The 27,012-nt window shown below is 44.9% G+C and overlaps 1 protein-coding gene across 1 annotated transcript in view; it reads left to right on the forward strand.

Moving 5' to 3' along the window:
- FRAS1 (Fraser extracellular matrix complex subunit 1) overlaps nt 1–27,012 on the forward strand; it is a 523,736-nt gene that overhangs the window by 456,923 nt on the left and 39,801 nt on the right. Inside the window, exons 55-63 of the mRNA XM_055139083.1 lie at nt 34–280; nt 1,535–1,879; nt 3,677–3,837; nt 5,458–5,605; nt 13,045–13,250; nt 18,632–18,788; nt 20,283–20,483; nt 22,926–23,113; nt 24,176–24,451. Coding sequence (XP_054995058.1) covers nt 34–280; nt 1,535–1,879; nt 3,677–3,837; nt 5,458–5,605; nt 13,045–13,250; nt 18,632–18,788; nt 20,283–20,483; nt 22,926–23,113; nt 24,176–24,451 — 1,929 coding nt within the window. The remainder of the gene's footprint in view (nt 1–33; nt 281–1,534; nt 1,880–3,676; nt 3,838–5,457; nt 5,606–13,044; nt 13,251–18,631; nt 18,789–20,282; nt 20,484–22,925; nt 23,114–24,175; nt 24,452–27,012) is intronic.

The raw sequence follows: 27,012 nt of genomic DNA on the forward strand, positions 1-27,012 counted from the left end.
CAGCTTAGCTCTATCGTTGTTTTCCTGTGACAGGTGCAGTTTGACGAGCGAGAGGACACCAAGTCCTGCACCATTGTCATCAATGATGATGACGTGTTTGAGAATATCGAAAGTTTCACCGTGGAGCTCAGCATGCCGGCATATGCCCTGTTAGGGGAGATCACCCAGGCCAAGGTCATTATCAATGACACTGAGGATGAACCCACTCTGGAGTTTGATAAGAAGACCTACCGAGTCAACGAGAGTGCCGGGTTTCTGTTTGCACCTATTGAAAGAAAAGGTCTGTTGGTGCCGAAGATGACTCAGAGCTATACTCACGACTAACATTTACTGGTGATAAACTAACCTTCTGCATGCCCAGTGCTCAGGAGCTATATTAACTCTTGTGTATAGGTGTTGTACATACGGTAACTCATTTTGTTCCCTAGCACAACCTTATCATGAATCTCCCATATTAAGTAAGATCAGAAAGCTCTTTGTTAAATTGATAACGTTTCATTTATCTTTCAATGAGACTAGAAGACCAGTTGTATTTAGCTTTGCAAATTATTTATAAACGCTAGATTCTTAATCACCCAATCTATGAATTATTTAGTAACCTTGATCAAAGAGAGAAGTTATGATTTGTTAGACTTGGTCCCATTTAGCTCATGGAAGACAGAAAGTGTGTCTGAAAAATGCCCTACATGGAGAACGTGGATGAGAAATAAACTCTGAGGAAATAAAGGGCAATTCTTGAGGGATAAAGAAATCAAAGATTTGATGGGCTTATGAAAAGAAGGATTGAACAGTCATGATTACATCAATACAAAGACTTGAAAACACATGGAAATTAAATTCCCATTCAAAGTCATAACAAGACTGTAAATGGTGATATCAGGCTTTTAATGAATCTGCTAATGGGGTATTAGTGTAGCAAACACTGTTCTTAGTGCAAACCCTTGGTGATGCCCCTTGGAGCAAGCCCCGCTGAGACCTCCCCAGCAAAGCAGGCACAGAGCAGCCTGTCACCCAAGGAAGTGGCAGCAAGGAAGTCATTTGTAGAGAGGCGGGTGGATTTTATTTTGTTCTGTCTTTCTTTTTCTTTTTTAAAACAATCTTGCTTCTCCCTGGGAATTAAAGTGTGGAAGTTTATTCCGAAAGGCAGTGAACTGTTCTCAGAGCTCTACCTTCAGGACACAATAACTTTGCTTCTTAAAATACCAAAGATGCCGCTTATCTTTCTACCCACTGTGGTCTTAGCTGGTGAGCAGTGATTCTTGTGAATTACCAGAATTACCAGAGCACAAAATCCACACAATAGGAAATCCATTTTAAGTTGTTCGGTGGGGTCTCTGGGGTCTATTAAATCCTCAAGTGGTCTGTGCCATGAAAACTTAAAACTGGGATACAGAGGGTTCCTTCGTGTTCACAGTTCAAACAGAAATGGTCCTGGTACCCAGTCGGGCGGGTTCTGGCTCAGTTATGACCAGACTTTGCATTCTGAGACGCGCTCGCTGACATGTCTGGGCTTTCTGGCCGTTTTGCACTTCAGGGGACTCAAGCAGCATCGTGTCTGCAGTTTGCTACACGGTTCCTAAGTCGGCGATGGGAAGCAGCCTCTACGCTCTTGAGTCGGGCTCTGATTTTAAATCGAGAGGAATGTCCGCGGAGAGTCGTGTGATCTTCGGGCCCGGGGTGACCAAGTCCACGTGTGACGTCATGCTCATTGACGACAGCGAGTATGAGGATGAGGAAGAGTTTGAGATTGTTCTGGCAGACGCCTCCGACAATGCCCGCATCGGGAGGGTGGCATCCGCCAAGGTGCTCATCAACGGGCCCAACGACGCCTCCACCGTGTCCCTGGGCAACACAGCCTTCACGGTCAGCGAGGATGCAGGTACGGGAGACCGTCTCTGGCTGCCAGCATGCCTCTCTGGTCCCTTTCTCCGACCAGGTCCTCTTGGGTCTGGGGATGCCTTTAGGACACTCCAGGGCGCCATTGTGGTCGGAGATCATGCACCAAAACCAGGAATGGAAAGTGGTGAGGAAGAGGTGGTTGTCGTCAGTTTTCATTCTCATTCCTGGTGACAGGGAGGGATTTGACTTAGAGCCACACTGGCTGAACTTTCTGGTCGAGGAGATGGTCCTGTGGCCAGGCCAAGCATGTTTTTCGGCTTTGTTGAGAAAAGGGCATGTGATCTATTGAAGACGGATATGTTAGCGGTACACCGCTAGCTGCTGAAGCAAAATAACTTTCAAAAGTTGCCGTGTCTCGATAGTGTAATGTTTTAATCACAAAATAGCCCAAAGCAGTCAGTGGCAGGCTCATGGCACTCAGGCTCGTTCGCTCTTCAGCCTACACGGGGCCTGGACATGGTCTGCCTGTTGTCAGCAGATACATGGCCAGAGGGGCAGCAGCTGCGATGAGTGTCCACTGATCCCAGCCACCTGATCAGGATGCTTTGCCCATTGGAGGGTGGTACTCAGAGAGCCAGTGAGGGCAAGGATTCCTGAGCACTTCCTGAATGCCAGAGACCAGGGCTGGTGCATTCCAAACATTCTCACTTTGCTGTGAGAGAGGTAACATTCCAGTGAAGAGCGAAGGGAGACTCAGAGAGGTAGTATATCATCAGAGACCAAGTAGTTAATACAGAAGACTGGAATTAGAGACCAGAGCTTTCTCTTATAAATTTTCCTTTTACCGTTCACCCAGTGACCAGTCCTGACATCCTGGTACCCCACAGGCTTATTGTCTAGAAAAGTGTGACTGATGGGCTTTTTGTTAACTCTTCTCTGACCTTGATTGTGAAACAGCTAAAAATCTACATATCATTATTAGAACCCTTTTGGCATATCCAATACGCACGGGTAGCTTGCCAGGCTCTGCCTTGCGGGCTCCATACTCTCAGTAGCTTGCCAGGCTCTCCGAGAAGGGTGGAAGAATTGAACACGAGTCGGCTGCGTGAAAGGCGAAAGCCCAACCGCTGTGCTGTCACTATCCCAAAAACAGTAACAATAAGTCTCTCAATGAGAGACGTTACTGGTGCCCGCTCGAGCAAATCGATGAGCAATGGGATGACAGTGGGTAAGATTATTAGAACTCTACAAAGTAAAATGTCACAGTGAACCAGCAGTTGAACTGCATTCTAGAGAAAATCGATAAACACATGTGGTCTGGGTAAGGAGGTGTGTTCACCACTTGGATAAGACAGGGAAATCAACCCAGTTAGGAATATTTAATTAGGAGCATTCCGCTTCGGGTCCCATGGATTTCTCTAGCTGGTTCTTCCTTAATTGAGTATTTTCTAGCGCATCCCCGAGGCCCCGGCTTCTGGGTTTCTTCTTCCTCTAGAGGCTTGGGATCCGTTTCAAGTGGCTTCCCCTATTTTTTACTGCTCTTTCCCGTGAATATTCTCATTTGGGGAGCTATGGACCCACTTTCTGTTGGGGGTTGACCCTCGGGACCGCCTCCGTGAGGCTGCTTAGGATCTGAGTCTGAATCAACGATGCTCAGCGGCCACGCTCCGTCTTCCCCGGGGTGGCCGGAGACAGGAGCCATCGCTGGCAATGGACCCGCGGCACCAGCGGGAGGTGAAGCTGCTGTCGCTGCCGCCACTGGGAGGGAGAGGCACTGAACACACTGCTGCTTCTCTGGCGCGGGGCTGACGCTGACGTCTCTTGGCCTCCCACTCAGGCACAGTGAAGATCCCAGTTATCCGCCACGGCACTGACCTATCCACCTTCACGTCTGTCTGGTGTGCCACGCGCCCCTCAGACCCGGCGTCGGCCACACCGGGAGTGGACTACGTCCCCAGCTCAAGGAAGGTGGAGTTTGGCGCGGGGGTCACTGAGCAGGTGAGCGAACTGCAGCCGGAGGCCAGGAAGGTTATTTTTTGAAATGATATCACGCGTCTGCCAGAGACGGCTCCCTCTGGTCTAAAGCCGCACCCTGACAATTCTGCTTCCCTTCGTTGATTCAGGCTAGGAACCACACAGCTGGAATTTAGGTTAGAAACCACAGATCTAGGCACGAGAGCGATGGGATAGTGGGTTGGGCGCTTGCCTTGCACTGGGCAGACCTGGATTTGGTCCCCGGCACCATATATGGTCCCCCTTAAACCAGGAGTGAACCCGGAGCACAGAGCTAGGAGTAAGCCCTGAGCACCACCAGGTGTGGCCCCAAAATAAAATCAAACAAACAGAAAGAAACCACAGAAGTCGTTTTGTGCTCATCGTCCCTATGGATTATAAAACATACTTAAAGGGCTGGGAGATAGCACAGAGGCTAGCACTCGCCTCACATGCAGGAGCTTAGGTTCACTCCCCGGCGCCAAAGGTTCTGGTTCTCCAAGCACTGAACTCCATCTGCTGTGACCCCCCAAAGAAACAACACGTCTTTGAAGGAGTCCCGGTGGTGCGCAGTGTGGGGTTGTGAGATCCCTGCCTGGGTCTCCGTGGCTCTGCCCTCTATGAGCCCCAGTGCCTTAGCAGTTCCAACTATACAACCGCCAGATGTGTGGCAACACAACCGCTGCAGAAGGCGCTCACACCTTCACAAAAGAAGTGTGTAAGCACCACAGCCAAGAGTGTGGCCCCTGGTGGACACGTGTGTGTGTGTGTGTGTGTGTGAGAGAGAGAGAGAGAGAGAGAGAGAAAGAGCACCCTAGTGATCCATAATCCCCCTCCCCCCCGCAAGCACAATGATTGGAATGTGTGTGAGCACCACAGCCAAAAGTGTGAACCCCTGTGAGCACGTGTGTGTGAGCACCCTAGTGACCCACGCCCACCTCTCTCCCCACCCCCTGGCAAGCACGATGAGTGGAATGTGTGTGAGCACCACAGCCAAAGGTGTGAGCCCCTGTGAGCACGTGTGCAACAGGTGCTGCTCAAAGGACCGTGACCCCAGCCAGCATCTCAGCCCAGGCTGCAAGCACCACAATCTGGTGTTTAAGAAGCACTGAGTGTGTGTGCAAACCTCAGTCCTTGCTACACCATCAACAGTGGGAAGACAGAATAAAAATCAATTCCCTAACCAATGTAACATTTAACCAAAAATAATGTAATTGGGGGCTGGAGTGATGGTACAGAATTCGATCCCCAGCATCCCATATGGCCCCCTGAGTCCCGCCAGAAGGGCTCCCTCGGTGCAGACCAGGAGTAAGCCCAGAGCATCTACCAGGTATGGTCCCCAAACCAACCCAAACAATAAATAATGTATTCTAAATAATGATGATGATGATGATGATGATAGTGTATTCTAAGACCACCAAAGAAAGCTTCCCAGAGGCAAATGGGTGTTAAGTATTTTCCTTTTTATAATGTTGGTTTGGTTTGGTTTTCAAATTGTTTTAATTATTAAAATGCTAGGATATAATTGATATATACACTGATTTCAGGGGTACGTGACTCGATATTTATATATATTGTGAAATGATATCCACTACAAGTCTATTAACACCCTGGTTTTTCTTCTAGTATTGCACCTTGACTATCTTGGACGACACTCAGTATCCAGTCATTGAAGGGCTGGAGACCTTTGTGGTTTTCCTCAGCTCAGCACAAGGGGCCGAACTGACCAAACCCTTCCAGGCTGTTATTGCAATTAATGACACATTCCAAGATGGTAAGTGACTGGGGTGGCAGCAGGTGACTCAGAAGATTCCGTTTCCGACTTTCCTCGTCTTCCATGTAGAAGACATTGAAACTCATTAACATTCCCATTCAAGAAGTGAATGTAGTTGTGTGTGTGTGTGTGTGTGAGCACATACATGTACACATTTTTATGTAGAAATAACCATGTGTTTCTGGCACATAAAAGTCAGAATGTATTATAACAGATGCTCTAATCGTGCTGTAAGTCTTGAACTATGAGTCAAAGGTACTGAATAGTAACTATGTGTGGAATAAATATAAACGATATCACAAAGGAGCTTATGTTTAATCAATGTTCATATTGATAGAAGTTTACTGAATAAGGTCCACGGGCCACTTGCCTTATGGCCAACTGGATTTGATCTCCAGCCCCACAAATGCACCCCCCACCCAGAACCACCAGGAGAGATTCCAGAGCACAGAGCCAGGAGTAAGCCCAGCACACTTCCAGGTATAGCCTAAAATCCAAACACCCCTGCCTAAAAAGAAGAAAAGTTTTTGAATGGATAATAAAATTAAGTTTTGTTGAATGGGAAGATTATATATATATGTGTGCAGGCATGTATATAGATATATGTATGATGTAAATATAAAATTTAAATGAATCCATATTTGAAAACCCATGAGACTTTGAAAAACCACTTTGGCTTTGAATGCTATGGGAGGGGAAGAGAAGGAAATGCAATGAGACAGAATATAGCCAAGTTCAAAGAGGTCTTATGTTCCAAACGAGGGAGTTTTCGTGCAATGAGCAGAGGAGAGGAGTGTTTGTGTGTAGGAAATGATCATTGAATCTCCCGAGAAAGGTGTGCAGAAGTGAGTAGGGACGGGAAAATGAGAAAAATAGGAGTCGCCACCCAAGATCTCATCTAGACAACATGAGAATGAACAGGGAAGAATAGTGGCATCTCTGAAAGGACTGCAGAAATTTAGAATTGCCTGATGCTAGATTGAGTCAAACCTCCCAGCAGAAGCAGGGATAACCCTCCTCAGTACCCACCCAGACTGCCACCAAGCCTGTGAGTCAACCTTTCCAACCTCTGAGAAGTCACTGGAGAAGGAATAGGCAGCACAATTGGGTGACTGTCAAAGCTTTTATTTATTTTTAAATTACTTCTATAAAGATGATAATCAAATGACTAAGAAGATAAAAAGCAAACCATGAAGTTCTTCCTTCTGTCTTCCCAGGAATCTGCAATTCCCTTCCCTGCACACATTTTTATTTTTTTTTTATTTTTTTTTTATAATTTATTTATTTTTAATTAGAGAATCACCGTGAGGGTACAGTTACAGATTTATACACTTTTGTGCTTATACTTCCCTCATACAAAGTTCGGGAACCCATCCCTTCACCAGTGCCCATTCTCCACCACCCGTAAACCCGGCGTCCCTCCCACCCTCCCCACTCCCATCTCCCCCCCACCCCACCCTGCCACTGTGGCAGGGCATTCCCTTCTGTTCTCTCTCTCTAATTAGCTGTTGTGGTTTGCAATAAAGGTGTTGAGTGGCCGCTGACCTGCACACATTTTTAACCAGTAATTTTGTGGTATCCTCTGTGTGGTGTGAGTGTGAGGGAAGGTGAGTAGCCATGTATGTAGAGGTTAGCAGAAAGATCAATACATGCAGGTATGTGTATCTAGTTTTAGTGTGTATAGTCAAACTAACATCTTATTTTAGAGCTGTTTATCTTGAAATTTAATGCACATGATTAAAATTCACCTTCTTGAATGATTCCGTGAGTTTTCACACGTGCACACAGTTCCCTGCCTGCTCCCCTGTTAAGCTGTCAAACAGTTCCAGTCCTTCACATTCTCAAGCCCCTCTGTAGTCAACTTCTCCTCTGTACAATCCCTGCCAACACTGCTCTGTCCACTATCCCTAAAGTTTTGCCATTTTCAAAATGTCATAAAAGTAGAATCATTCAATATGTAGCATCTTGAATCTAGTTTCTTTCACTTAGTATCACTTGAGGGGCCAAAGCGGTAGTACAGCAGGTAAAGCACTAGTGCCTTACATGCGACTGAGCCTGGTTCCATCCCCAGCATCCCATATGGTCCCTGAGCATAGTCGGGAATGATCCCAGAGCACAAAACCAGAAGTAAGCCCCGAGCACCACCTGATATAGTCCTCCCTTGCTCTCCTCAAAAATAATAATAATAATAATAATAATAATAATAATAATAATAATAGGGACTTGAGCAATAGCACGGTGGGTAGGGCCTTGCACATGGCCAACCAGGGTTCGATTCCCAGCATCCCATATGGTCTCCTGAGCACTACCAGGAGTAATTCCTGAGTGCAAAGCCAGGAGTAATCCCTGTGCATCGCCAGGTGTGACCCAAAAAGAAAAAAAAAAAAGAAACCAAAATAATAGTAACAATACAGTTGAAGCATTCATGCAATACATATGAGAAGTACGTACCTTTCATTACTGAGTATTTTCTCATTGTCTTCATGTACCATGGGGATTTTTTTTTCATCATTCACATGTTCAATGGCATTTGCTTTATTTTCAGATTTGGGCTGCTAGAACTAGAGTGCTTAAATATTTGCATATAGGTTTACCTATGAATATGGTTTTCATTTCTTTTGGGTAATTGCTTAAAAGTGAGTACTTGGGGTAATATGGTAAGTGTTTAACATTATAAATAAATGCCAGACTATTTTCCGTAGTGGATGTGACCTTTCCCATTATTACCACTAGTATATAAGAATTCTAGTTGTTGCGCCTCATCGCCAACGTGTGATATTGTTAAGATTTTGTAACCTTTCTAAGTTAGTATAATAGGTTCCTAGTGACACCCTGTGGTTTTAAGGTCATTTCCCTAGTGACTAATGACAATAAAATCTTTTCAGGTGTCTGCTTGCCATCCATCTTCTTTGGTGATGTATTTTGTTCAAATATTTACCCCTTTGAAATTGCACTAGCCCTCTCTATTGTTGCATTGTTGTAAATTCTGAATAAATACAAAAAACACATATGCATCGATTGATAGTTTTTGAGTCACGCATATGGTTCAGAACTTTGTGCTCAAGGCTGTGCTCAAGGTTTACTCCAGGCTCCGTGCTCAGGGGTCACTCTTAGAAGTGCTTGGGTAATCATATGTGGTACCCAAGTCAGTCACGTACAAGACAAGTGCCTTACCCACTAGTCTTATCTTTCTGGCTCCTTTCTGAAAAAGTAGAAACGAAAGCCAGGTCAAGAGTCCTAAACTTCAAGTCCTAAAATCATAGCTTCACCACTTCCTTGCTCTTTAGCCTTATGCTAATAGTTTAAGATTATTGAGCTTCATTTTCTATATATAATTAAAGCAAATGCTACCTTATAAGGTTATTGTAAGGATTAAATCAGGTAAGTCTGAAAATATCATAATATTTGGCATGTAGACTTTATTCTATGTTCATATTTTTTCTTCCTGACATATCTGTAGTTTATGAGACTTGCCAATACACACAAACCTTATTTTACTGTGATCAACAAGAAAGATCCCATTTAGATTGATCTCCATATTTTATTGATAGCCTTTAGCATCGCAAGTTTAGGAAAGGAAAATGTTAAAACATTTCTCCTTTTCATGAAAGCTACATCAATACATCATCATTTGAGAATTTATCCCACAAAAAAAAATCCTAAAACTTATTTCAAAAACCCATTGTTGTGTCTAACAGTCACTTGGGTTAATTTTTCTTCCATACAGTAATAGCAAAGAAAAGCTTGCTCTGAGTTTCCTTCCATGTGTATTGTGGGGGGAAAAAAACTCCTACAGTATCTCTAACCTTCAGTTTGTGAAAAGGAGGCTGAACCAGCTGTTTAGGATCACGCCCAGAGGCAGTGATGAAGCTGCAGTTATGTCAGATCTTAGGGACCGGCTCATGTGTGAGGCACCAATTTAATCCCCAGCATCGCATTTTCTACCCCCTGCCCCTCTCCAGCACTGCCAATTCAATCACTTCCGCAAATACCAACAAATACCAACGTTGGTATTTGTGTTTCCTTTGTCAGTTACCAAAAACGTGAGTGACCCAGCAGTTAGTGAACGAGGTCTGTGGCTAAGACAGCGCTCCCCCTTACGTGGAAGCTACAGAGGGGTGAAGAAGAGGCCCTGACCCCTTTCAGGACATATGCCACATAAGATGATAACACATGAGCAGTCCGGGCCCTGGACCAGGAGGAGAAGCGTCTGACATGGCCTGTAGGGTTGTAGAGAGGATGGCGGGAAGCGACCTGACCCTGGCCCGTGCATGCGATGCAGTGCCTAGCTCTGCTTTGTGTCGCTGATTTGGCCCGTGCTGGTCACACGGCGCCCTGAGCTCATCTGTTCTCATCTCCTGGACCTGGGGCAGGAGTATTTTTATAAGCAGGGACAGTTCCCAGCCAGGCAACCAGAGAAACTGTCCCTTTTCTCCCCTTCTTCCCCTCTTCCCTCCCCCCTCCTCCCCCTGCCCCTCTCCCTTCTACCTTCTTCCTTCTCCTTTCTTCTTCCCTCCCTCCGTCCCTCCCTCCCTCCGTCCCTCCCTCCCTCCCTCCCTCCCTCCCTCCCTCCCCACCCTCTCTCTGGCAGGGATAAGGAGAAACGTTAATACCCTGTTAAATAACAAAAAGGACTAGGACTCTCCTACAGCTCCAGAGGACACTGGAGTTGCTTACTGTATGGCAGAATGCACATGTTAGCATTTTCACTGTTTGACTCTTGTCCGAGAGGTACCTGCGAGGTCAGCGAGAGAACCCAACCGAAGCAGCACTGGGTTGTCTGCCATGCACATCAGCCCTTTCTTGTGGTGGTGTTGCTCTTGGTGTTGCTTTTGACCTGGCAACGAGTGCCCTCCAGTGCCAGGCCAGGTCCTTGCCGGGCACCGTTTAGCAGTGTAGATAGGATGACAGCCCTTAGCACATGCAGGCCCTAAGACCAGCGTTATTACTAACTTTTCCTTAGGTAGAGAATCTGTTAAGAGCAGATTTCTGGGGGCTGGGCCAATAGCACAGCGGGTAGGGCGTTTTTTGCCTTGCACTTGCCGACCTGAGTTCAATTCCCAACATCCCATATGGTCCTCTGAGCACCTTCAAGCGTGATTCCTGAGTGCAGAGCCAGGAGTAACCCCTGTGTATTGCCAGGTGTGACCCAAAAAGCAAAAAAGGGGGATTTCTGGGGGCTGGAGCGACAGCGGGGAGGGCATTTGCCTTCCACATAGCCGAGCCAGGTTTGATTCCCAGCATCCCATATGGTCCCCTGCGCACTGCCAGGAGTAATTTCTGAGTGCAGAGCCAGGAGTAACCCCTGAACATCGCCTGGTGTGACCCAAAAAGGGAAAAAAAAGGGGGAGCGGGGGAGAATTTCTGTTTTGCTGATTGCCTTTTGGTTTTGTTTTTTAGTGCTCATTGGTAACTGTTAGGCTTGAACCCTATAGATCCTTTGTCTCAGCTGTCTTATTGCCAACAGTCTGAGCTGTGGGCAGGCTGGAGCTTCTTACATACTGTCACGAAGAATGCTTGGGTGCTCCCTCCCTCCTTCCTTCCTTCCTTCCTTCCTTCCTTCCTTCCTTCCTTCCTTCCTTCCTTCCTTCCTTCCTTGCTTCCTCCCTCCCTCCTTTCCTTCCTTCCTTTCTCCCTCCCTCCCTCCCTTCCTTCCTTCCTTGCTTCCTTCCTCCCTCCCTCCCTCCTTTCCTTCCTTCCTCCCTCCCTCCCTCCCTCCCTCCCTCCCTCCCTCCCTTCCTTCCTTCCTTCCTTCCTTCCTTCCTTCCTTCCTTCTTTCCTTCCTTCCTTCCTTCCTTTCTTCCTGTTCATAACCCTGGAGTTGTGACAATAAGTGCCATTATCTAATAATTCCTACTGAAATGTGAGTGTCTGCTTTGCCTGATACTCTATTGAACCCCTTGCATGACTGTTTCATTAAATTCCCTAATAAATAATAAAATTTACAATCTGGGGCATCGGCCACACCCAGCAGTGCTTGGGGCTTATTCCTGACTCTGCTCAGGGGTCACTCCTGGCAGGTCAGGGGGCCATACGGGGTGCTGAGGATCACATTCAAGGCCAACACCTAATGCTGTACCATCCCTCTGACCCCTATATTTACAATTTTTATTTATTTATTTTTTATTTTGGGGATTCCACCTGAAGGTGCTCAGGACTTGGTCCTTGTTCTGTTTCAAGGATCACTGTCACATTCCCCTTGGGGACCATCTGTAGTGCCGGAGCTCCAGCTGGAGTTGGCCACATGGAAATTAAGTACTATCTGTCCTGCACCTCCAATTTATATATTTTTTAAATCCCACGGCTCAGAAGAACCTATGGCACTTGGCTCCTGTCATACAGCCAATAAGTAGATCAGCTGGGACTGTCCCTTTACTCCAAAGCTCTTGTCTTAGTCACTATTTGGCCACAGTCCCTGCCACAAGTCAGATGAGCTATGTCAGTTATAAAGAATCAAGTTCCATTGTAACAGGAGTCACAAACTGGGGACCCAGAACCCAAATTTAGCACATGAATGTGTTTTGTTGGGCTCTAAAAGTTTTAGTACGCACGTGTGTGTGTGTGTGTGTGTGTGTGTGTGTGTGTGTGTGTGTGTGTGTGTGTGAGTGAACTGAACTCGGGGCCTTGTACTTGCCAAACCTGCCATCTACCACTGACCCCATCCCTGTCCCTCTTTTTCCTATTTTAATTAGTTGCTACCTTAGTGTTTTGGAGATACACTTTCAGAACCTAGGTCCCTTCTGCCTTTGTTCGAAATGAGTTAGATCTGCCAGCAGAGGGAGGACGCTGAGAGGCCCATCCCTCATCCTACTGCCCACTGGGCCTGCATTTTCCTCTGTACCACTATCCCACTCTCCCCTTGGCCCAGGACAAATGTGCGTGTGGTCATTTGGCACCCACCGACTCTCTGTGAACTTTCCCCAGTGCCCAAGCCAGGTTTGTTCCAACGTCCCCTTTCTTGCTCGCCTCGCCTGCCTTTGAGAGCGTGACCATACTCCGAAGCTGAACAAAAGCAGGTGCAGTGCCGGAGAGCTGGTACAGGGCATCAAGGCTTGCCTGGCCTGTGACACACTCTGATTTGATCTCTAAACCGCATAGAGTGCCCTGAGCACCCTGGCTGTGGCCCCCAAACCAAAATAAATTATTAAAAAAAAAAAGAAAAAAGAAAACTCCAAAGAAAAGGCAGGTGTGAAAGGTGGCGGTTCTGCGTCCCTAGGACCACGCTCGGCGTGGAAGCAGCTCTCTGGCCTGGCCACAGAGCAGCCATCGGGGCTGCAGCACCCCTCCTGCCTCCGCGGGGCCTCCCTCTTACCCACCCCCCACCCCCCACCCCTACCCCACCGCAGCTCTTTCATGCCCAGGGCCCGTGAGGGCTGCCAAGGCTGCCTCCTCCCTCTGTCTGCCGCTAATGGTGCCTCCGCCCTTTGTCGCTCGCGCAGTGCCCAGCATGCAGTTCTCCAGGGAGTCGCTGCGGGTGCAGGAGAAGGACGGCGTCCTGCACGTGCCCATCGTCCGCAGCGGAGACCTGAGCTACGCGTCCTCCGTGCGCTGCTGCACGCGCGGCCTCTCGGCCCGGGTCATGGACGACTTCGAGGAGCGAAGAAACGCGGATTCTTCCCGCATCACCTTCCTGAAAGGGGACAAAGTGAGTGGCTTCACGGTGGCCCCGAGGAAAACGGGCCTCTTGTAACAGCGGTTCCCTGTTGGATGCGCTAAACATTCAAAGATATGGAGTTAGTTAAGATTACACATCAAAATGCCAGGACTTAAAAACAAAAAGAAAGAAAAACAAAGGAAAATGGGTCTCTTTTTCCTTTGGTGCCTACATTTGTCCATCATGAAGTAGTTTAGGCAAGCCCTGAACCTCCTAGAGATGTTTCCTTTTGAAGGGGTGATGGGTGTGGCATGGTGTTATCTACGCAGTGGCTGCTGTCTTTCTCTCCTACTTTAAATCCAACACACGTGTCGTTGGCTGAGCTGGCATGTTTAGGTGCTGTGTAGCACCTTTGGAATTTAACAGAACCCAACTAATGAGGTTTCGATGCTCAAAACCTGGTGTTTATTAGGTTAGAAATAAACACCACACCAATAGCTAGAGAGTCAATAACTTCCTCAGCTGCGCATTTAAGCCACGCACGGGGTCATGGAGTTGAATGTGGCAGTTATAAAAATTTTGTTTTCAGGACCCGAGTGATAGCACAGCAGGTAGCATTTGCCTTGCACACAGCCAATCCGGGTTTGATTCCCAGCATCCCATATGGTCTCCTGAGCACAGCCAGGAGTAATTCCTCAGTGCAGAGCCAGGAGTAACCCCCGAACATCACCGAGTGTGACCTAAAAAGCAAAAAAAAAAAATTGTTTTTAAATAAATTTTTGTTTTCTTATTATAAATGCTTGTTTTTCACCCATATTATATATTCAAGGTCATAAAAATTTGGGGCGGCAAGGGGTCCCAACAGTGATGGGTAAGTAGTCGATTTGGCTGAGCTCTGGGTGTTGAAAGGAAATAAAGTGATATGCATGATACATGCTCAGTAATGGTATTGCAGACGGAAGTAACTTAAAGGAAAAAAGGAAGTGGGCGGAGGGGAGTGCCTGCCATAGAGGTAGGCTGGGCACCAGGAGGGAAACTGGAGACATCAGTGTGGGGAAGGAAACACTGATGAAGGGATCGATCGGTGTTCGATTATATACTCCTGAAACTCAACCATGAATACCTGTTAACTTGGTAATTCAGGATTAATTAGTATTTTTTTTTAAAGGCGGGGTGTGTCACACGTGGAAAAAAGTTCACAAATTCCTGGTGTAGAGAAGAAGAGATGGTTCTCTAGTACTTGGTCCTCTGGCTCAGTACCACACACTTTCTAGTAAGGGCCTGATTTGAGCCAGTGGAGGATTCTCTAATTGAAGTGATGATTTGGGTGCTGGCACTCTTGAGAAGCACCAAAGGCCTTAAGAGTCTGGTCGCATCAGACTCCGCCCACAGCGTGAGTGCACGTTAAAGTAGATGTGGAATGAGAATTGTATCCCCCCACTTGGGAATCTCAGTTTTAGATGTCCGAATCCATATACCATCTGGTTCAAGACACAGAATTCCCCTTTGCTAGATCCAGATCCGTTCTCTTACTTTGTTTACTCATTCTGTCTCGGTTCTGTTCTCCAGAAACATTTCCTTCCCCAGCTGAGTGCTCATCAATTGCTTATGCTTAGTGTGTGTCTCTCATTTTGTATTTGTTCTTTAAAACGCCTCTTAGTTTTAGTGCATCGTTGTTTGGGGGTTGTTTGTGGTTTGGTTTGGGGGCCAGACCTAGCAGTGCTCAGGGCTTACTCCTGGCTCTGTCCTTGGCTTCCACCTTTGATAGTGCTCCGGGGGACCCTGTGGGGTATTGGGAATCAAGCACTAATCATGGCATGGCTATGTGCAAGGCAAGCACCTTCCCCACTAGACTATCTCTTCAGCCCAAGTGCATTAGTTGGGGGCCACACCCAGAAGTGCTCAGGAGATACTCCCTGTATACTGCTCTGTGTGTGGGGGGGCGGGAGGCAGGAAGCTTGCTCCTGGCGGTGCTTGGAGGACTGTGATGCTATGCAGTGCCAGAGATCAAACTTGGGCCTCCTGAATGCAAAGCATGCAGGCCAGACCTTTGAGCTCTCTCCGTGGCCCTTGTGTATATAACTTTTAATTTCTCAAACAGCTATTGTGTTTTCAAACTTCTACTGTGTTTACTCAGTAATGTTCTAGATCTATCTATAGCCTCTGTGTGTACATCTAATCTGTTGCTTCACACAGTTACATATGTTTCATGGTGTGCATTTACTGTATTTTACCCATCTGCTCTCAGCAACAGCGAGGAAACTCAGCACCCAGCCGCCTCCCAAACAAACAAAATGCGACAGTGCCCAACGGCATGCCTGCCCACGTGCAGACTCAAGTTGGAATTTCTTTATTTCTTAAAAAATTGTTTTTTTCATAGGTTAGGTACTATGGTTACAATAGTGTTTAGGGTTGTAGGATTGACATACAAAGTTACTGTACCCCACAACCGAAGTGCCAAGGACCCTCCATCACTGTCCGAATCTCACCTCTGGTGTCCCAACTCAGAATTTTAGGGGTTCCCTCAACAGCTACACTTCTGGATCTTAGACTTTGCAGGAGCTTAGTCTGAAAAAATAATGTCAAAAACCTTTCCAGAATGTCATAAGTGTTGCAATAAGTGTTGCATTCTCTCTAGCACTTTAAATTTTTTATTAGTAAATATGTATAAAGTTATCTGTATCACTGTCATAACTTTGCTCATCAGTTTCCTCAAGCGGGCACCAGTAATGTCTCCAATGTGAAACTTGTTACTGTTTTTGGCATATTGAATACGCCACAGGGAGCTTGCCAGGTTGCTCCAGCCCGTATAAAGTTATATCTTATTTTAATTTGTACATCTCCAGTTAATACTGTTTTTCATACTCGTTAACTTACTGGATTTCCTCTCATGGAAACATATTCTTTTCTCCCTTTTTTAAAAAAATTATTAATCTGCTTTCTTTCTTATTTCTAGTATTTTCTTGGTTTTTTCAATAATAATTATTTGCTAGTTCAGATTTATGTATTATAACAACATTTTCCCTTATGTCACTTATCTATTAGCTTTGGCTATGGCATTTATTCTACACTGAACAGAAGACTTTAATATAATTAAATAATTATCAGAGTTTTGCCTTACTATTACATTTTTTCTTCAATTTTAGCATGAGGAAACTTAGCTATCCTGGGTCACCTTACATTCTTCCTTTTTTACCTTTGATTCCTTCTTTCTTCAGTGTGCTGTCTTTTACACTACTGTGACTCATAAAAACCCTGTCTTAGTTGTGTGTTTTATGGGAACTTGGCTGGTGGCAGGTTGAAATGCGTGCTTAATGACACACTCAAATACTACAGACTCAATCTTTCAGCTTGGAGGAGGCGACGTGTCTGTATTTGCTTTCAGTTCAAAAAAAGGATTCACTGCCTGTCCTAGAGACAGTTTGCAATAAATTGGAATTATAAAGAAAATGTATCTAATCATCTATAGCTAGTCACATGATGATTGTCATTATTCATAAGCATGCTCTTCATCTTCTTTGACATGATAGGCAATGTCTTTGGAATTTGTCATTCATTGTCTTTTCAAAAATATTTCATATTTCATATATATACATACGTATGTGCATATATATATCCTGGAGGTTATTACTGGATTCATGTTATCCAGGTTATTACTGGATTTCATAAGGAAATTCATTTTGTGGGGGCACACTCAGTGGTGCTCCAGGGACCACATGGTGCCGAAAATCAAAGTTGGGGAGTCCTGCACGCAAAGTGTGTGTTCCAGTTTGTTGCGCCATCTCCTCCGCCCCAAGAAATTCTTATTGTAGGAAAAAGCAGGAATCAAATTAGGATATCAAGCCACATTGTAATGGCCATAAGGCTGTTTTTCTGTCATTTACTCTAACTCAGGAAGTAAGAGAACGAAGCCTGTCTATACCCATAAATCCTCTAAAGTATGTTAGTGTAAGGGATTGAAAGTGGTTCGAGGAACAGTAACCCCCATACTGGAGAGGCTGTTCTGCTGTCTAAAGACTTGTGCTGTTAGTTCACATTTTGCTAGAATACAATCTTCAGTAGAGAATATTTAGATTGGGAAACACCTAAGTACATTTTCATCAAATGGGAATTCAGATTGCATTCACAGACATTCTCTAGTAAGCACTTTTCAGAGGAGACTGCTTTTTGCAGCAGATTGGAGAGTTCTACAGCACTGAGGCGTTTGTTTACCTAGCAGGAAGCTTATCTGAGTTCCTTAAAAGGCCATTCCATTTTTTCAACAAAGAAAAGTGGATATATTCACATCTCCAGGAAATATAATCATTATGTTAAACTCTAACCATCAGAAATATACCCGTTATGATATGTGCAAAAGTATTGGTCAGCCCAGGCGAAAAATGGAAACACAGGCAATGTACTATCTGTTCATTTTAGGCTTTTTTTGCTTTGCTCTTCTTTTTTATAACTCACGACCAATAATTCAAGATGGTTCGGAAAATTCCAATTTTCCAAAATTAAGTCTGAGACACCATTTATATGTATATATGTTATACATAAGATGCACATAACTGTAGCACTGTAGTACTGTCATCCTGTTGCTCATCAATTTGCTCCAGTGGGCACTGGTAACGTCTCCATTGTGAGACTTGTTGTTACTGTTTTTGGCATATCGAATACGCCATGGCTAGCTTGCCAGGCTCTCTGAGAGGGACGAAGGAATCGAACCCGGGTCGGCCGCGTGCAAGGCAAACACCCTACCCATTGTGCTATCGCTCCAGTCCACACATCACTAAATTTTATATATTTGCTACATATGCATATGATGTTTTATTATAAGGCATTAACTGTGTAATTTAAGTATTCTATTTTATAAATGACACCATTTGGATCCTTTTATTTTGCTGTTGTGTGGGCCACACTCAGCCATGCTCAGGGGTCCCCCCAAGAAGTACTCAGGGGACAGAGCAGTACCTAGGACTGAACAGAGCTCCTGCATGCAAAGGACACATCCCACATATTCCAACCTTTGGGTCTTCTCTCTGCTACGTTGTTGTTGTTGTTGTTTGTTGTTTGTTTTTGGCCACACCTAGCTGTGTTCGGGGCTTACTTCCGACTTTGTGCTCCAGGAAAACTTCTGGAGATGCTCAGAGAACCATATGTGGTGCTGAGGATAGAACCTGAGATGGCCACGTGCAAGTGCTGTCTTCTCTCTCCATCCCCTGTTTGGGGGGTGACTGTTTGCTGTTGTTGTTTTCCGTGGTGATGGGGATTCAACCTGGGATATCACACATAGAAGTGATTTACCATGAAGCTATGTTCCCAGTCTTTTTGGATCTTTTTTTGAATTTTTGTTAACTTTTCGATGTTGCAAAAAGACATTATTTTCTAGGAAAACAAGATTGCTGATAACTCACCACGAAGTTTAATCTATCTTGTGCCGTTGGCTCTAGATGAAGAACTGTACTGTCTCCATCCATGATGACTCCATCTTCGAGCCTGAGGAACAGTTCCAGATCTACCTCAGCCATCCTCTTGGAAACCACTGGAGTGGAGCCAGAATCGGGAAGAATAACCTGGCCACCATCACCATCTCCAATGATGAAGATGGTAACAGAGACAGTGCCCTTAGCTACTCTTTGGTTGTGAGACACAAACTGATGTTTTGCTAATGTAATTTTTGGTGCCTTTAAAAATGCCATTTCAATATGAAAGTGTCTAGTGATAACAGTTTTGCAATATTTATATAGCAATCTGGCAACAAGTGACAGAAGCTATAAATAGAAAAACTAAATGTGAACCCTATTTGATCAGATTTTAGAATCTAATTAGAAATGCAGAATTCCTAATATAATCTGATCTGATTGTATTATTCTTGTCAATAGGACTCTTGAGAGTTTGTGATGTAAACTCAGAGACTAACTTGGATATTGAATAAAATAAAAAAAAGCCATTTTGGTGTTAATCAGTCCTTAACCAAAGGTTAGATTCCAAACCTGAGGTGAATTATTGGATTATACAGAAAACTCAATAATTAAGGCTTAGAGAGGACATATTCCTGGTGTTACTGTGACACCTCTAAGTTTCACAGAGCATGACCTTTCAGATAAGTAAAAGGGAAAATGAACTTAGAGACTTTGGAAGTTTCTCCACTATTCTCTATTATATATAAAATACTATAAAATTTGTAATTGTTTTAAATTTCTTTTTTTTGTTGTTTTTGTTTAGTTTTGTTTGTGGGTCACGTCTGGCAGTGCTTGGGATATTCCTCTCTCAGGGGACCCAAACGCTGTATGAAGAATTGAACCATCATCCAATGATGTAACTCCAACAACCAGTCCATTGTGCTATTTCTCCAGCCCAATTTTCTCATCATTTATCTTACTCTATCTGTAGTTATTGTCCCATTCTTTGCCAAGAATATATTGGAAAAGAAAATATAAATTGAAATTTCAGTGTAAATCAGCATATCATTAAATCATATCCTAGCAACAAGAAAAGGACCCCAAACGAGATTGTGTTAGGAAGTCTGTGTTCCAGAATTATTGTAGCTAGTCACTATTACCACTCATTCCAAATTAAACAACCACCGGGAAGTTAGGAAAGATGAAGTGTAGAAGGAAGGAGCCATAGGAAAGAGATCCCAGTGACCAGAAATGAGAACTGGATTTGACAATTGTGAAGAAGTGAAATAAATTACAAACCTTAGAAATTCACATTTCATAAATGAAAAGTTGATTCATGCAGATTTTTTTCAAGGATTCCCTATGTCTCGGTCCCTAGATAAAATGTGCAAATTTTAACACATTTTGTGAGTTGCCATACCCAGATGGAAAACGCAGCCATCAGTCTTAAAAATATACCCCTCACCCTATTGTTTTTAATAAGAAATAACTTCCTCAGAATCACAAGATAAATTTCCTTTTTCTTAACATTGCGGGGGGGGGGTGTAAATACTGATTAATTTTTATGACTTAAACCATTTGCCTTTGTACTGTTAACTAATGTGGAAAATTCCCTCTTGTCATCATAAGATGCTTCTCTGGGCATCTGAATTCTTTGCTATTCTAACCTGTGCTTTTTTTTTTAACCCTGTTTCCTTAGCACCAACCATTGAGTTTGAAGAAGCTGCATACCAAGTTCGAGAACCCTCGGGGCCAGATGCCATGGCCATTCTCAACATCAAGGTCATTCGCAGAGGAGACCAAAACAGGACGTCCAAGGTTCGCTGCAGCACAAGAGACGGCTCTGCCCAGTCCGGTGTGGATTATTACCCGAAGAGTCGAGTGTTAAAGTTCAGTCCCGGTAACTGAATACCAGTCCCAATATATGGGGAGGGGCACATATCATATACTGGAATAAAGGAGTAAATAAAAAAAAATAAAAAGGGAAAATAGCGGAATAGGAAGTATTTACTCAGCATACATTGAGGTTTAGGGAAATCTTTAAATTTTAGTTAACAAACATGGCATGGGAGGATCGGAGAGCTCAAAGGGCTGGAACACTTGCACTGCATGCAGGAGGCCCAGATTTGATATCTGGCACTGCATGATCCCCTGAGCACTGTTCTGTAACCCTCTGAGCACCTCTGAGTATAATCTCAAAACAAGCAAAACCAAAAATGGCATGAGATGGGGTTGGGGGGGATGGATCTCTTTCTGAGAGTTTTATTTCATTTAAAAGGAATTTGTTTTCATTCGCCAATGATGCATTTGAGAAGGGACATTTGATTAAATCTTGATAGTTTTATGTGTGTGTCACTACTCTGATTCTATAAATTTTGATAGAACGCTGTGTGCTGGGTCACTCTGAGATTACTAGAATTCAAAAGGAGGGCACAGTCTCTGTTCAAATGGTCTGACACCTACTAGGAGAAAGACATTGTGTTAAGAAATTTCCAGGGAGGGTGGGAAAGGGAGGTAGACTGAGGATATCGGTGGTGGGGAATGTGCACTGGTGGAGGGATGGGTGTTTGATCATTGTGTGATTGCAACCCAAACATGAAAGCTTTTAACTATCTCATGGTGATTCAATAAAATTTTAAAAAAAGAAAAGAAAAGAAATTTCCAAAGTGAGGGAGGTAACCAGGGAGATAGCTGAGCACATGCTTTGATCCCTGGCATTGTGTGTTTACCCCAAGCACACCTGAGACAATCCCTGAGCACTGCCCAGGTGTGGCCCCAAATAAATGAGGTTTATCTTAGAGAGACTTTGGCTCCGAGTCAGCAGAAATGATACTGAAGTCACATGACCTGTTTAAGTGTCAGTTTTAATCATGTTAGGGGAGACATGAGCTAGTGAAGGGGTTCATTTTGTCCTAGATTTTGTTCATCGAGCTTTCCAGAACTGTGGAAGGCTGAAAGTCAGCTTGTAGATCTTGGTGTCATTTGTGACGGAGGCAGAAGCAGGCTAGTGTTCAAAAGACATTTCTGAGATGTCTTAGCAAGCTTCGGACAAAGAATGGCGCCCTCAGACACAAGGGATGTCTCTGTGGTATGTCTCGGCCCCCTAGATGCGAGAAGGCCTTTCACACGTGATGTGTTGCCGTGTGACGATGGGAGGATCTTTCTCCGCTGCTCAGTGTCTCCGTTTCAAGAGTCTTTACTTGTTCCATTTCCACATGAGGATTTGGAAAAAGATACCAGTATTTCTGCATAATCTTTGCAGATTTCTTGCTTTTTTTTTTTTCTGAAAGTTGGGGCATATTGCTATGCCACTGGTGAACACAGTGCTGCTCTGTTTGCTTTTGTTTATTTTGTTTGGGGGCCACACCTAGCAGTGCTGAGGGCTTACTCCTGACTCTGCACTCAGCAGTCACTCCTGGCAGACTCAAGGGACTATGTGGGGTCCTGGGAATTGAACCCAGGTTGGACCCATGCTAGGCCAGTGCCCTACTTACTTCACTATCTCACCAGTCCCTCTGCTTTTTGTTGTTGTTTGTTTTTTGGGTCACACCTGGTGATGCACAGGGGTTACTCCTGGCTCTGCACTCAGGAATCACCCCTGGCAGTACTCGAGGGACCATATGGGATGCTGGGAATTGAACTCGGGTAGGCCACGTGCAAGGCAAACGCCCTACCTGCTGTGCTATCACTCCAGCCCCTCTGTTTGCTTTTTAAGTGATGTGATGAACAGAATCATGCCACGCAACAATTACGTGATGAAAAATTACAAATCAGATTCTGAGTCCAAGACATGGGGTGTGACGATTATGCCTTGAGACACAGATGACTTTTTAGAAGCAGCTAGCCTACTTCTCGAAAGGAGAGAAAGAAGCCTTAGCGACTTAGCTACTGTGAGGGTATTTACCGCTTCAGAGGAAAATTATTCAGAAGACAAAGTAGCTTTTTCAGCCTCGAACCCTACCCCAGCAGGCAGGAAAAACCTGGTTGGCGCCTTTGAGCTCTTGCCATAGAGGAACTTATGCCTAAGTGTAAAAGGGTAAGACAATTTTTTTTAAAAACTCAGGGTGGAGCATATTTTGGATCATAGATTTTTATTACCACTAGCTGGTGTCGGGCAGGGGCCATTAATCCTCGTCCCGTGCTGAATAGTAAATCTGCAGTGCTGAGCCTCTCCTGCAGGTAGAATTTGGTCGATAAAACAGACTCCTCCTCACTGGAGATGGGGTTCCTGTGATTAGCAGCCACTGCATTTACAGAAAGCCTCTGTGAAGGAAGACCGTATTGCAACAGGAAGCCACTAGCTTGCCTAACGGGGTCTCTGTCTCTGTGTGTCCTTGTGAAGGCGTGGACCATATCTTCTTTAAAGTTGAGATTCTGTCCAATGAAGACCGGGAGTGGCATGAATCCTTCTCCCTAGTCCTTGGTCCAGATGACCCCGTGGAGGCAGTTCTCGGCGATGTGACCACGGCCACCGTGACGATTCTAGACCAGGAGGCAGCGGGGAGCCTGATACTGCCAGCACCACCCATTGTGAGTTACCTCGGCCTGAAGTTACTGCTTCTGTGTCTTAGTGGACAGCAGACAAAAGCTCGTGAGAGGTCGGATGGCTACTGTGGTTCTCAACCAGGAACAAGTTCCTTGCTTTCCTTCCTCCACCCCTGTCACCTCCAAGGGATTCCTAGCAATGCCTAGGGATGTACTTTTTTTAGTTGTCCCCACTGTTGCATAGAGGGGAATTAACACCTAGCAGGTAGAAGTCGGGGATGATGCTAAACATCCTTGCGTAGGGCCACACCAACAACTAAGAAATGTTTGACTCAAATGTCAATAATGCTAAAGGTGAGAGAGCCTGAATAAGACAGAATTATGCTGACACCTCAGTGTGATAAGGCCAAAAAGTAAGATACAACTCATCCTCTCATTTCTTTGGCGGGGGCTCCAGAGTAGATAGGGAGGACTCCCCACCCTCTGTTATTCTACGTACATGCCACGTGGGTAGGATTCAATGTGCAGAAATGCCATCCCATATTTCCCAGTTTGGTAATGGATGGTATGAATGCCCTTTCTTTCTCGTTGCCAGGAAGATGCCTAGAGAAATTTAAGCCCTAATCATGAAGCATCAGAGTAAATCTTCTAACTTAATCCTGGCTAAGCTCATATCGTAGAAGGGTCATTTCAGGATGACTCTGATTACTGTGGAAGAAACACGGTACCTTTATTTACCCTCATTTTGCCAGATAGGCCCCTACCTAGCATTAACAATTTAAGGCAACTTTTAAACAAGTAACTGTCATTTGTGATACAGAATTGGTACCAGTGTGCAGGACAATAAAAGTATTTCTCACATGACTGGGAGTGAGATTAATGAGATAATAAAAATTTTCGCTCAGGCAGGAGGATCTTCTCTACTACTAAATATCTGTCGCCTTTTTTCAGGAACACCCAGCAGTGGTATAAAAGCTTGTTAGTTCTTAGAGCAGAGAAGTGATCTCAGGGATCCTTGGTGAAGGGTGGGGAGGGGAGGCCGTCTCAGTTCTCTGACCCTCCCAGCCCCCAACTCTGGAGGAAGCTGAGTTCACTGCTTCTTTGCAGGTTGTCACGCTCGCTGACTATGACCACGTGGAAGAGGTCACCAAGGAAGGAGCCAAGAAATCCCCTTCCCCGGGCTACCCCCTGGTCTGTGTCACCCCCTGTGACCCCCACTTCCCCAAGTATGCGGTCATGAGGGAGCGCTGCCTCGAGGCTGGCATCAACCGCTCCTCCGTGCAGTTCAGCTGGGAAGTGGCTGCCCCCACAGACGGCAATGGGGCCCGGTCTCCTTTCGAGACCATCACTGACAACACACCGTTCACCAGCGTCAACCACATGGTAGGTCTGCAGAGCTAGGGCTGGGCGTGGAAGGGACACGTTGACGTGTACTGCTCAGACTCGTCCGTTTCCTCAAGTTTCCAGCATGGGCTTTGGAATAAACTAATTGACTCAGACAGTATTTCCATCCTTATGAATAAAGGAATGGGGCAAAGTTAAAAGAGAACTAGGTTAATAGGTCATCTGTTTATAAATCCTGATTTGGCCTATGTGAAGTGAAGAGGTACTTAGTCTCTCTAAAGCCTTAAGCTCTCGATCCACAAAATAATCGCTTTATCACTGATCAACTCAACGAGGTCATCGACAAATCTCATATAAAATGACTTGGGAGCTGGAGAGACAGTACAGCGGGTAGGGCGTTTATTTTGCATGTGACCAACCTGGGTTCGATCCCCAGCACCCTATATAGTCTCCTGAGCTCCATCTGAAGTGATCCAGGAGTGCAGAGCCAGGAGCAAGCCCTGAGCACCACTGGGTGTGCCCAAATATCAATAATAATAATAATAATAATAATATTTAAAATTTTTTACAGAGGCCGGGATATTGCTTAATGGTCAGAGGCACATGGCAGGCTCACTTAAGGGTGTGAATTTGAGCCCCCATGCCCCATAGCCCCCTAAGTACCACAGTTACAGCCCTGGTGGCTCCCAATAACACCAACCAAAATAGCACCACATCCCTGGGCTCAAGTTTTGAATTACCTGGACTGGTTGGTTATCATTGGAGTGGCCTCTGGGACCCCTCAACGTTGCTTGGGAGACCCCCAGAAAAAGATCTGTGTAAGTGACAAAGTAAGTCTAAGTCGAAGATTCTAGGTAGGTGCAATTAATAATGTCTTTCCAGAACTTTCCAGTCATCCCATACAGATTGGGATTAAACAGATGGCGGGAAGGAGATATCTCACAGGTTAGAGGGCATGCTTGGGGTGAAGGAGACTGGGGTTCAGTCTGGGCAAGAAACAGTTCCCCCGCAACAGAGCGATGCTCCCGCACTGTGCCAGGGGGAGCTCTTGAGCACCTCTGGGTGTCACTCCAAAACAAATTCCTTAAGGGCATGCACCAAAGTCTCTCCCACATTTATGTATCCCAAAGGAGTCAGCACATCGATAGCCCATGGTATGAACCAGTTATTAAACAAAAGACAGGCTGTGCCTTTGAGGGATCTACATTTTACAAAGCTCTGTGGGAAGCCCTAAACAGAGGTTCCGAATGTAGTGACTCCAAGAGAGAGGAAGCAGACCTTAGTGACTCTCTCTGCTCGATGCAGCACCCTTCTCTTCAGAGGAAGGTCTCAAAGCTCATCAGCATGATGCAGGGCACAGAGCAAGTCTGATTATCTTTGACTGGTCAGGTGACTGAATAATTTTGGAAACCAAAAGTTTCTTTTAGGCAGGCTTTTTTTCCATTTTTCTCTTCAATTTACAGTTGTCAATGGTCACTTGAGTGTTTCATGAGGGTGGGATAATAATGGTGGAATGCTGTTTGGACTGAGAGACTAGAGATAAAGAGGTCACCCTTTGTCCATTGTTTTTGGTGGACTTTGTTCAGAAAGACCAGAAGATCAGATCAAAGTAGCACTGTAGCTTGTCATCCCATTGCTCAAGTGGGCACCAGTAACATCTCCAATGTGAGACTTGCTGTTATTGTTTTTGGAATATCGAATACGCCACGGGTAGCTTGCCAGGCTCTGCCGAGCGGGCAGGATACTCTGGGTAGCTTGCCGGGGTCTCCCAGAGGAATGGAGGAATCGAACCCGGGTCGGCCACATGCAAGGCAAACACCCTACCTGCTGTGCTATCACTTCAGTCCCAGATCAAAGTACATAAATTTAAATTATTTTCTCTATTGTTAAAATTTTTATAGCAAAACGATAGCTTAACTTTCATAAGTATCTAATCCTCTGTTTGGTTTGATTTAAGCCAAATATACAGTTTCATCCGGCACCAAATTTATAGATTCATTTTATGTTTCAGTTTTTTTTTCTTGCAATGAATTAGTGACTCACACTCCTTACCCCACTTGCTTTGCATCTTTCTTCATTTCTTCAACTGCCTATTTAATACCATTGCATCACATGCATTTTTATAAGATGCCCCAACTCCCTTCTTAACTAAGTCCATGTATATAAATAAATAAAGTGTTGGCAGCTAATTAAAAATTGTAATGGAAAAAATCTTCTTTAATTTTTAATGAACTTCAGTGAAAATTGTTTTCGTGGGTAGAATTTATAAGTTTGCACGACTGCTTTGTGGGAGGTCCATGGCGCGCAGACCTACCAATTACTTTTTCTTTTTATGTACTTCCTTATGTGCATGCACATGTAACCCAAAGAATTCCAATGACCTCCTTTGACACTGCGTAGACTGTGTGAAACACTCTTATGGTTTCTGTATGTCTGGGAACATGAAAGAGTATAAAAAAGACTTCAAAGGTCCATAGGTAGCAGATGCCAAGTTCTCAGCTTCAAGTCTATGTGCTACTATAACTCTTGCAGAGTATGTGCTCATCAAAGCGGGACTGGGGTGGGAATAACACATTGAAAAGATGGAAAGAACTTCAGAA

Source organism: Sorex araneus, chromosome 5 (assembly GCF_027595985.1).
Source record: "Sorex araneus isolate mSorAra2 chromosome 5, mSorAra2.pri, whole genome shotgun sequence".
In the NCBI taxonomy this organism is placed as follows: Eukaryota; Metazoa; Chordata; class Mammalia; order Eulipotyphla; family Soricidae; genus Sorex; species Sorex araneus.